This window comes from Solanum tuberosum, unplaced genomic scaffold (assembly GCF_000226075.1).
Source record: "Solanum tuberosum cultivar DM 1-3 516 R44 unplaced genomic scaffold, SolTub_3.0 scf00039, whole genome shotgun sequence".
In the NCBI taxonomy this organism is placed as follows: domain Eukaryota; kingdom Viridiplantae; phylum Streptophyta; class Magnoliopsida; order Solanales; family Solanaceae; genus Solanum; species Solanum tuberosum.
This window is the reverse complement of record NW_006238968.1, coordinates 1,292,251-1,303,882: the sequence shown is the minus strand read 5'-3', so window position 1 is coordinate 1,303,882 and position 11,632 is coordinate 1,292,251. Positions and strand designations below refer to the sequence as shown.

The window sequence follows — 11,632 nt, the reverse complement described above, 5'->3', positions numbered from 1 at the left end:
TATAATTTGTGCCTTGAGTTGATTCTTGCTTTTATTAATCAAAGAAGATATGGGTTGTTAACATTATGAATTTCGTCATAAATATTGTCACAATTTTGTGACAGATATGTCAAATATCGAAATAATTTATATTAGTATAAACTTTCTTATGTTTTTACTGTCCAAATACGTGCATCTCGGGATACATGAGTCAAATTAGGTGTACTTTGTTCGAGATACACTATATTCAAGTGGATTCACATGTATATGAGATACATAACAAATTTTGTTTGCCTCCCTCCCATCTCTCTCAGCATTCTCCTATGTATCTGATATTCCAGATACATGTGAATCACACCAAATACATAAATATACATGTATATATCTAGTGTGATTCACATATATATGGGATACATGACTGTTTCGCTCGCCTTCTTCCTCATCTTGCTCGTTGTTCTCCCTATTTTATTGTATCTGGTAGCGAAAATACATATATCTAGGTGTATCTTCCTGGATATATGGTAGAAAATTCTTAAATAGTGGTAAGCACATATTAACTCCGTCCACTTTTATTTGTCATGTTGCGTTTTACAAAAGTGAATTTGACTAATTTTCGAAATTAAATTAGTTAATTCAATATTTTAAACAAAAAAATTAGTTATTAAAAAACTATACGAAAAGTACTATCAATTGCAATTTTTTTCATAGCAATTAGGGGTGTTCACGGGTTGGTTTGGATCGGTTATTGGTCAAAATCAGAACCAAACCAACTTAATCGATTTTAAAATTATCAAAACCAAACCAAACCAAATATAATATACATTTATCGGGTTGGTTGTTATCGGTTTCGGTTTGGTTTGGTTCGGTTATTAACCATACACAAAAATAAATGAAACAATTCATTCAAAATGTGAAAAAAAGTGACAACAATCTATTCAAAACGAAAAATAGTTAGAATGACTTAAATTACTAAACTTTCGGTCACTAAATTTACTATCAATAAAGCTTTAAAATTCACTATATTGGCCTAGAAGGAAGAGACAATAACATTTTCAGTCCCACAAAGAATTGTCATAGACAATCATATACATGAAATCAAAAAGATAAATGTTTCATCTTGGTCATTTTTTCTTTCAATAAGTAAATTATGAAGAAATTTTAATGAAAATATGTATAAGATCTTTAAAATTGTTTATAAAAACAATATATTAAGTATGTATATTAATAAAATATATGTATATAATTTATCGGTTCGGTTCGGTTATTTCTTCGGTTTTTTCGAATAAAACCATAACCAAACCAAATACTATCAGTTTTCAAAAATCTAAAACCAAACCCAAATAAAATCAGTTTTTTTTATCGATTTGGTTCGGTTTTTATCCAAATCGTGAACACCCATAATAGCAATATAATGAAAAAATACATCATAAAATGTTAGTCAAAGTTCATATAATTTGACTCTAAAAAAGGAAATCATAATAATTAAAAGTGGACGGAGAGAATAATTATTTAAAAGTATAAATAGAATTAGTAATATATATAATATGGATGTATGTCTAAGAAAGAAGTTTTCCCTAATTATTTTGACAAATTTAAGGTAAATATATTTTTGTAACTTAAGATAATCAATTAGAAGTCTAAAAGAGTTTCCACAGTTATGGCCATTGGGAAAACTTAATTTGCAAGACTAGTATCAAAGATTAAATTGCACTAATTTGGATTACGTAATTTCTACATTCACATATTTTCGAATTCGAAAACTTTGATTAAGTATGAATATAACGCTAACATCCATCTTACCTTTCTCTCAAGTGGCTTCAAGTGTTATGTCAAGAAGCTTTATATAAATTTGGGTATTAATTATTTTTCATCTTACCATTAGGTTAAATCAGGTCAAAGACACTCTCAACATAATTTATTCAATTTGGGTCAAGTTCACATAATTTTCTTCAATGACATTTTAAATTCATCATTATGAAAAGTCTCATTTTTATTAAACAAGCAATTTGACATTGTCGTATTGTTACTTCTTTTTTTTTTCCTTTTCATTTTGCCTTGACTTGTTATTTAAAAATGATGTTTTATCCTATAGTACCTTTATCTCATTTATAATTATAACTCCACACCGTACTACTCTTTTTTATAAATATAAAATATTACTTGATCATATTGATTTGTGACATTATATATGTAACAATGTAAAATCATATAATCTATTAAAACGTTATATTTATTTAAATAAATATAGTATAATATGATACGATATAATTATAAAATCATACGTAACAATCATCTAAAGAGTAATTAATTGCCGTATATATGTGAACAATGCAAACAGAAAAATTCATAATATCAATTAGTAACTACGCTTCAATCTCAAACTCGTTAAATTGATTATACAAATCACATATATGAATTTAATATTCACTTATAGTCAGACAAATCTTATATTGGACCATCCACTTCATGAAAGGGCAATGTTCCAATTAATATCCACTTATAAAAATACTGAACGATTCCTTTTTTTAAATTTATTTTAAATAAATTTATGCAGTCCACAGATGATATATAGTTGCTAGTTGCTACCATTACATATATAGTTTATTTTTGTCTATATTCTGCTGTTCCTTTTCCATTTTTGTCAATTTTTTATATAAGAAAAAGACTTTTATTTGTTTTTAATTTTCATCCTAATACCTACTGGCTACTTCACAAAAATTGATGAGCTCCAAGAGAGCCGTGGCTTATCTTGCTGCCCCTTTTTAATAAAAAATTATAATATAATCCGAATACTTATAAGGTAGGGTCGTCCTTCGTCTCCCAACAAGTTGTATATTTGCAAGTTGTCTCGAAAAAAGTCTATTTAAGTTATTGTCAATCAGGGGTGGATTTAGAGAGTTGTCAAGATGTTTACTAAACTATCTCAACAAAAAAATACATAAAATATTTAATATCTTTTTTTGTGTGTGCGTATATATAGATTTTGAATCCTATGAATACAAAATTAGTTGTTGGTTTAGTAATTTAAAGGGTTCAAAATTTATCTTAAGATTTCAAATGCAAACTCCTTGCTATATATATATATACATATATATTTCTTTTCATTCTTTAATGAAAAATCTAAATCCATTTAAGATGCACATTCGTTTTTACTAATAGAAATGATGAATTGCTTGCACGCTTTACCAAGTAAGAGGGAGGATCTTAGGCCGAAGAATCACTAATTCGAAAGGGGCAATTATACTTTTTCAACTTTGGGTTTTTGATTGGATTATATCTCCGTTAATAAAATGGTGTATATTACCTCGTTGTTTAATAAATGATATATATATATATATATATATATCTTCGACGTCTAAAAAATGCTAAAATCATTTTCGCATATTTTGGTTATCCATAAATATTTTCAATTGTAGTGTTTGATCCAATTTATGCGCACCTCTACTAATTCCACATGAATCTATTAAAAAAATCATCTAGTGTTTTTTATTTTTAGAATATGAACTGTCTGAGACCTTCATGATTCTCAAACCATTTATATTATCTATTCTAGCTACCATTTTAGTTAATTTTAATGCTAAAATAATTCAACTCTAACTACCATTTTAATTAATTTTAATGCTAAAAAAAAAATCATCAAAAACACACTCCTATTTGGTTAATAATAATAACATAATTTAATACTCCATATTTTAATATTTTCTTTTACTCATCAATCAAACATCCAAAAATATCCAATGAAAAAAAAACGACTTTATTCATACCAATCACAATAAAATTCCGTGTATAAAACTCCATAGTCCTTATATGCTATCCCTCTGTTTCACAAAGAATGACCTAATTTAACTTGGTACGGAGTTTAAAAAAATAAAGAAGACTTTTGAATCTTGTGGTCCTAAATTAAAGTTATGTCAAATGTACAAAATTATCCTTTAATCTTGTGGTCTTAAATATGCCACGTGGAAAACTGAAATTAAAATGTTACCAAAAAAAATAAATCATTCTTTTTGTAACAGACTAAAAAGGAAAGGGGGTCATTCTTTTTTAAACGGAGAAAGTACTAAATTCCGTAAATACAAAATCCTCTTCGTTAAAAAGTATTTTACCCTCAATGTTAATCTGAATTTAATCGTACTGCAACACGAATTATAAAAGAAGGAAAAGAGGAGGACCATTATGTTAGAAATGGAAATAAGTGGTGTTTGTTTAATTTACAGAAACTGTCCAAAGTCATACTATATATATATATATATATATATATATCTCTGAAACAGAGTTCTTAAATCTCTGTTATAACTTCCATAAAATTAAAACCAATTTTGGGAAAGTTAAGATTTGCGCGGGAAGCAGTTTCTAAATTTGTAAGTCACTTCCTTTTCATCTTCTCTTTTTTGTGTGTGTTTCGGTAACGGATTCGGTTGAACTCAGTAGTTTTTGTCCAAATTTTGTTTTTGTGTTTGTATTTAAATAATCATTTGAATATGTAGAAAAAATTAGCTTAGAACTTAATAACTTTAAAAGACTAGAATCTTGAACCTATAAACTTTAAATTCTGAATCCGCCTCTATCAGTTGTAGTTCCATCACCATTGGATTGCTTTTATGGTCCAATTTACAAGAAGTGTAAATTTTTTGAATTTAGTTTATTTGGATCTTCTAGAAAGAAATATAATGGAATAGATGTATGGTGGATCCATATAATTGATTGTATTTAATTCGCGATTGAGACATAGTTGATTGATTGATTGTGGAAAAAATGTTCTTTTCTATTTAGTTACTTGCATAAAGAGGCAAAATTTGAGCTATTTGTTGTAGTTGCAGCTAAAATGTATGACGATTTGTATCAACAATTGATAATTTTTCAGATGTTTTTTTTTGTTTCCCAGTGTCCGGAGCCCACATTGGAGCTCCAACTAAATTCGGATTGCGCTTTGCAGGGCCTATTCGGGGGTGGCGCTCCCAACAAGATTTTCTCCATATCCTCAGAAAGTCACTTTTCTTCATAATATCAATTTTCTTTAACGAAGAAAACGACTTTCTAAGTTAATAACTATTAATTGAGTGACCAGATCAACCCGAGGAATGAAAGAATAAGTTGTGCACCAGACTTGCTCTTTGTTAGAAAATGCCAATTTTTGGGTGCCAGAAATTTGACTTTTGGCAATTTGAATCTTTCTGTGCAAACCATCATATTCTTTAGTGACTTTACTGTTGCAAAAAATTAGTTTTTGTGTTTTTGGTGAGTACGTTTAGTGATCATAGGTGTAATTAACCTCTCGAAATATCTTATTGTTTTCGAATTATTAACTTGAAAAAGAGATTTATGATGTTTGTTTTTGCAGTTGAATCCTGTTATCTCATCTAAAAGCTTAAGTTGTTAAGAGATTTATACTTTTATTTACTTCATTATGTCTTCAACAAATCCGAGCTTGAGAAAAAGGACATGATTAGTGTTTACGGATTTAAGTTACTTTATTGCCTAATCTTTCGATGCATATAGACTTGCAGGAGGGGTTCTTTGAGGTTGTAGAAGAGTATTTACCATGAACATTCAAGAATTGTTTTTGCTGGCGTTAATGCCTGTTCTGAAAACGCTGTTGATTGCGGTTGTTGGCTTATATCTTGCCTTGGATCATGTGAGTATTTTGACTGCAGAAGGACGGCACCATCTGAACAATGTAAGTTAACATGAGACTGCTAATGTAATCCTCCTTGCGCGTATAAAATTTCAAAGTGGTAAAAGCAAATGAAAGATTATGCAATCAGATATTATTATATACTGCTGATTCCTATCTGTGTGGATGGTGATGTGCTCAAACATTCTGCTTCGAGAGTTATTATTTATTTCTGCAAATATGTTAAATTATCTGCTTGTGTCACTCAGAAATATATGTGTGAATTGGTAGTCTCCTATAAGCTAGGTTGCTCGGGAAGTCCAAAAATGTTGCTGCACCTGTGTAAACTTTTGGAGTATCTGACACATAGTTGTCAACATTTTTGAAAGTGTGAGCAACATTTAAGGATGAAATTAAAAGACGGGTGGTTATATATAGCATTTTACCCATTTAGATTTTCCTCTTATCGTCAAGTTGTTATATATTCCATGACAAACAAATATTTAACTGCCTCAAAGAGAAAATGAAAACCGGAAAACAGAAAAGGGGAAAGAAGAAGCAGAGTAGTTTTGTCGTCTAACCGACCTTGCAAGGACTAAAGAGGATCTTGTGTTTTTATTTTATTTTTGGCAGCTTGTATTCTACGTCTTCTTTCCATCACTTTGTGCTAGTGGTCTCATCAGTTCAAGTACAGAGACGGGATTATTTTCTTTGTAGGTGCATTCTTGTCTCTCCACCTTTCTTTTAAATGCATTTTTACATTTTCCTTAGTTTTCAACATTTCTTGTGTTTCTGGTACATTTGTTTCAAGTACAGGTGGTTCGTCCCCGTGAGTATTCTTATTACCTTTCTTGTTGGATCAGCTCTCGGGTGGATACTTGTCAAAATCACTAGAACGCCTCAGCATTTGCACGGCCTTGTTATTGGCTGTTGCGCGGGAGGTAGATAAACAGCATTTTGTCGTTTTCCTTTAGTTCGCTATAAATTTTCGATCTTCAAACACAAATTGTTTCTTCATGATTTCTTCACCACTCAGCAATATCAGCTTAAGATTTTGGGTAAACTAAGATGAAACCAACTAGCTTTTCGGGACAACAAATTGAACCTACGTAATCATAGTATCACGGACCAATCTTCTTGCCTCTCTAAATGAAATATACAGAACAAGAGAAAGGTGCCATCTCGGAAATCTAGTTGCTTTTATGTTCTTTGTGAGACATGGCCCTTGAACCTACCTCAACTCCGTAAACCATCTCATTAGGAGGATTGCCCCAAGTCCATATAAGTAGACCATCAGTTCATTCCCCAACCAATGTGGCTCTAACCCACTCTAACACCCCGTGTGCCCAGACTGCCAACTGGAGCGTCAACAATATAACATGGGTCCCAGACGGACTTGACTCTGATACCATATAATTGAATAGGAAGAACTTGTCTGTAAATAAATAAAGAAGAATTCCTACAAATCTACTTCCTAAATATGGCTATGTACATTACAAGAATAAAGTCTATATACATTCCGTAACATCTTCTAATGGATTTTCCTAAAACTTTTCAAGTTTTTCTTCTGAATCATTAAGTCTGTATTCATACTCACGAGTTTCTGAAAAATGATCATGACAGGAAACATGGGGAACTTGCCTGTCATTATAATTCCAGCCATCTGTGCCGAGAAAAACAATCCGTTTGGAGATTCATCTACATGCTCGATAAATGGAATGGGCTATGTATCCCTCTCTATGGGGGTATTGAATACAACTTCATTCTATACATGATAAAACATAAACAATATCCGTCTTGGATGTGATGACCTTCAGCTTGATTTTATTATCCTGTTTCCAGATAGGAGCTATTGGCATTTGGTCGTATGTATATAATATCATACGGGCATATGGAAAAAGGGACGACGGGGATGTCTCAGCCTACTCCAAATTAAGAGAAAATAACCACAGTGAAACGTCAAAACGAGCCTTGGATAGTACTACACAAACATTGCTACCAAGTAGCAACTCGAAAGGTGATGAAGTTTCAGCTGAGCTTATTTACCAAGGATCCATGGACGAAACCAAGGTATTTTCTTCATTTTATCTCATGCACCATGATACGGATATTGTATAGGCGAAAATAACTTCCTTAAAATTAAGGAGAAACTTCTCTTGGGACGAAGTTTTTTCCGTGCACTTTATCAGCATATAACCGTTCTGTGAGAATTAATCAGTGTTATCAAACTTATTTCTATCGCAACTTCATGTTATCAGAAATGATGACGGTTAAATATGTAACATCACATTGACTTTAAGTAGTACTTTAGCATTTTACAAGTTAATGGTGCTAATGGATTTACTGGCTAACGTTTGCTTGCTTGAGTAACATGGTTAAATAACAAGGTGTGACAAAAGAAATGGTTTCTTCCTGTGTTGCTCGGACTCTCTGAAAAAGTCGATGAGTGAGTGTCAGATCCTCCAACTGTTTTGGAGAGTCCGCGTAACATAGATCAGTAACGTCATTAAATATCTTAACTTCTCTTTTCTTTCGTCTGGTTTATATATATATGTGTGTGTTGAAAGATCTACTAAATATGAATAAATAATAGATTCTGAACCTCTGCTGGTATGATGTTTCATGTAATCGTTTTTGTAATCAATAATCAAGAAAGTGTTATAACAATTGTAGTTTGTTCCACTACTTCTCATCAAGATTTATCCTCATTTATTACTTTTTAAGTTGTTTGATGTTTCGAAAAATCAAATATAAACACTTCACAACTCGAAATAACAGGTCTCGATACCTACTATCATTGAGAAGAAGGTGAAGTCGTTGGTGGAATATATCGACCTGAGTGTTCTTTTCAGACCACCTACAGTTGCAACGGTATGACGACAATGGTGCTTAACTGCTTAGTTATTACAATGTCGTCCCAATTAGGTTCATGGATGCATGTTTGTTCAGTTCTTCCCTTATACGTGGCTTATCGTTTCTTGTAGGTTATTGGCATTATCATTGCTTCAATCTCTCCCATCCAAAATTTCATGGTTGGCTCTGGTGCTCCACTTCGTTTCGTTGAGAGTTCTGTTGTTTTGCTAGGGTATGATTCCTCATGCAAATAATTTTTTCTTTCTAATGCTACTTGAGTTACTTGTAGGAGGGTATATCATATATCATGTTGCCTAAATCCTCATAGCTCTTCACCAACAGAAATTAATAATTTATACATATTAAATAGATTTCTTCAGACAAATACGAAGTTTGAACCAAAGTTATTGTATTTGACCGAACTCATACCTAAGCCCATACCCTTGACCCAACGAATCCCTAATGTTACAACAACAACAACATATCCAGTGTAATCCGCCACATGTAGGGTCTTTGGAGGGTACAGTGCACATACACCTTACCCCCCCGGCCCACCTCGTGGAGGTAGAGAGTTTGTTTCTGAAAGACCCTCAGCTCTAAAGGCAAACTCAATCATGGCCTAGCATGTTGAGCATTTCCATCATTACTCTCTTGGTTCTCAACGCGGCCATTTGGTTACACGATTTTATCTACTGCAGGGAGGCAGCAATTCCATCCATGACCATTATAATGGGCGCGAATCTTCTAAAAGGTAAGTATTATATCGAACTTAGTATCCTATACAATTGTATATCGTTCGAAATCCTCTGCATTGTTCTGTAACATCATTTCAACTACTTTATATGTACTCGTTCAGGTTTCAAGCGATCAGGAGTGGGAATTTGGCTTCTTTTCGGGATCATTGTTGTTCGATTCGTTATCTTGCCTATCATCGGTGTTGCTGTTATTACAGTTGCAAAAAATCTAGGCATGGTGGGAACAGATCCTTTATATCACTTTGTTCTTCTGCTTCAATATGCAGTTCCACCTGCAATGGCTATAGGTAAATTTAGTTCACTTGTAATGATCCCTCATTTCATCTCAAGTTTTAATCAACTATGTCGCTCAAACTCTTCAAAAATATTGTGTCGGATCCTTCAAACACTCGAGATTGATGAGCGAAGTGACGAACATATGACGTTCGTCAAGCAATGATATTCCTCATTGATCTCTAAGTATACCCCTCAACTTTGTGCTTTAGAGTGGATATACCTCTCGTTAGAAAAATGATGCATATACTCAATATAAACCATTTTTTTTAACAAGAGGTATATCCATTTTAAATTGCAAAGTTGAGAAGTATATATATCCCTTTACTCTCTAATAAACTATGTCGCTCAGACTTTTCAAAAATGTTGTGTCGTGTGTGTCGAATCCTCCGAAAACTTTGAGATTAATGAGTGAAGTTTTTGCAGGTACTATCACACAGTTGTTTGAAATTGGTGAAACTGAATGTTCTGTTATCATGTTCTGGAATTATGCCGTGGCAGCAGTTGCTCTGACCTTTTGGTCGACATACTTCATGTATATCTTGTCCTGATCAAGAGGGGAGCCTTGACACAACGTTAAGTGTTGGTGTCGTGTTACCAGGAGGTCATATAGATTTAAGTTGCGGAAACAATTTGTTACTTAAATGCAAAGGTTATATTGTGTACAACGGATTATATGCCTTTTCTAAGCTCGAGTATAGCGAAGGCTTAGTGCATTGAATTGTCATTCTTTTGGTTGATTTGTGAAAATATATATATATTCATGGACAAAATATAAATATTGTGTTGATTGACTTGAGCATAATGAATAAATGTGGTGATGATTTATTTGTTAAAGGAATCATATAGGAAAAGGCAAAAAAATGCAATAAATAAAATAAAAGTAACAAAAAAACTAATTATAATTTGAAATAATTACATATTGTTTCACTAATTAATAATTTCATATTATATTTCAAGTCAGATACACTTAGATACATGTATTTTCTTCACCATGAAATAGAGAGTGAGGCGAGCGAGATAGCATGCAAATCACACCAGATACATATTGTATCTGAAATACCAGATACATTTTGAAATACAGATAAATAAGGAGAGAACTGAGCGAGATAGGAGAGAGGCGAGCGAGAAAGGAAATAGGAGAGAGTCAGATACAAGTGAATCCACTTAGATATAGACATATAGTGTATCTGATACAAATTACTTCTAATTTTGACCACTTGTATTTGAGATACATGTATCTAGATCCGCTGAATACATGTATCCAAAGTTCAAATTCTGGTAAAATTTATTATATTGAAAACTCACGGGAAGTAATTTACTTCTTAACCAGAGGGATTTGTGTTGTTTATGAACTTAAAACAACAATAAAAACAACATTCTGAATCAGGGCTGGCTCTATGCTTTGAGAAATAAGGCTTTTGCCTTAGGTCCCCAATTTTGGGGGCTCCAAATTTTTATCAAGAATAAATTATGTGTTAAAAATTTTATACAAAAAAATGATTATTTATAATAAAAGGAATATTTTAAAAAATATATTATTTTAACCACTTTAACATTTTTTGTACTTTGTAAAAAATAACAATTAATAGTGAAAAGTGTTGAGCAAAGTGAATTTACAAATTCTTTTTTATTTCTTTTTAAATTTTAGTTTTCAAGCATTACTACAAGCATATTAAAATGGGGTATACCAAGTCATCAACTTTTTGAGTCAAATTCTATGGTTCTATATTTAATATTTATCAACTTATTACTTGTAGAATTATGTTAACAATTCATATAATAATTGTCTCACTGAAAGGATATTTTCAATGTTGAGTTGATAAAATCTTACCTAAAACTAATAACTGGAAAAAACAATATTAAATACTAATAACTTTCATCTAAATAGTGTAAGAAAAATAATGTTTGAATTAATACATATATAAAGATTTTTTATATTTTAGGCCTCAAATTGAAATTTTGCTTTAAGCCCCCAATAATGTTGAGCCGGCCCTGTTCTGAATATTAAAGTAATCAAATATCTGGCTCACTAGCTCAAATCATTAATTTATCCACTTTTGAAAATTAGCAATATTTGCAACGTGCATACTAACTTTTTTAAAAGTTTGTTAAATAGCTATCATTGTGTTATGCCAAAGTTTCTAATCCATCATTA

General features: G+C 31.7%; 1 protein-coding gene across 3 annotated transcripts; it reads left to right on the top strand.

The window, feature by feature from the left end:
- The first annotated feature begins 4,239 nt into the window (after positions 1-4,239).
- On the top strand, positions 4,240-10,257 carry LOC102598585 (uncharacterized transporter YBR287W-like). 3 transcript variants are annotated; one of them, XM_015306854.1, is made up of 12 exons: positions 4,250-4,340; positions 4,865-5,217; positions 5,479-5,656; positions 6,227-6,306; positions 6,410-6,534; positions 7,217-7,338; positions 7,436-7,663; positions 8,372-8,464; positions 8,578-8,678; positions 9,145-9,197; positions 9,303-9,488; positions 9,901-10,257. In XM_015306854.1, exons 3-12 carry the CDS (start codon positions 5,522-5,524, stop codon positions 10,023-10,025), a joined length of 1,248 nt encoding a protein of 415 aa, XP_015162340.1. In that variant the 5' UTR covers positions 4,250-4,340; positions 4,865-5,217; positions 5,479-5,521; the 3' UTR covers positions 10,026-10,257. The 3 variants fall into 3 exon arrangements, with proteins under 3 accessions (XP_006343315.1, XP_015162340.1, XP_015162341.1); XM_006343253.2 differs by lacking the exon at positions 4,865-5,217 and having other exon boundaries at positions 4,240-4,340; XM_015306855.1 differs by lacking the exon at positions 4,865-5,217 and having other exon boundaries at positions 4,255-4,340; positions 5,487-5,656.
- The last annotated feature ends 1,375 nt before the right edge of the window (positions 10,258-11,632 follow it).

Excerpts from the sequence above, each read along its gene's own strand:
- LOC102598585 (XM_006343253.2), top strand. The coding sequence starts at position 5,522 with ATGAACATTCAAGAATTGTTTTTGCTGGCGTTAATGCCTGTTCTGAAA. Across the intron at positions 7,664-8,371 it reads GATCCATGGACGAAACCAAG|GTCTCGATACCTACTATCAT; the intron begins GTATTTTCTTCA and ends TCGAAATAACAG. Across the intron at positions 8,679-9,144 it reads AGTTCTGTTGTTTTGCTAGG|GGAGGCAGCAATTCCATCCA; the intron begins GTATGATTCCTC and ends TATCTACTGCAG.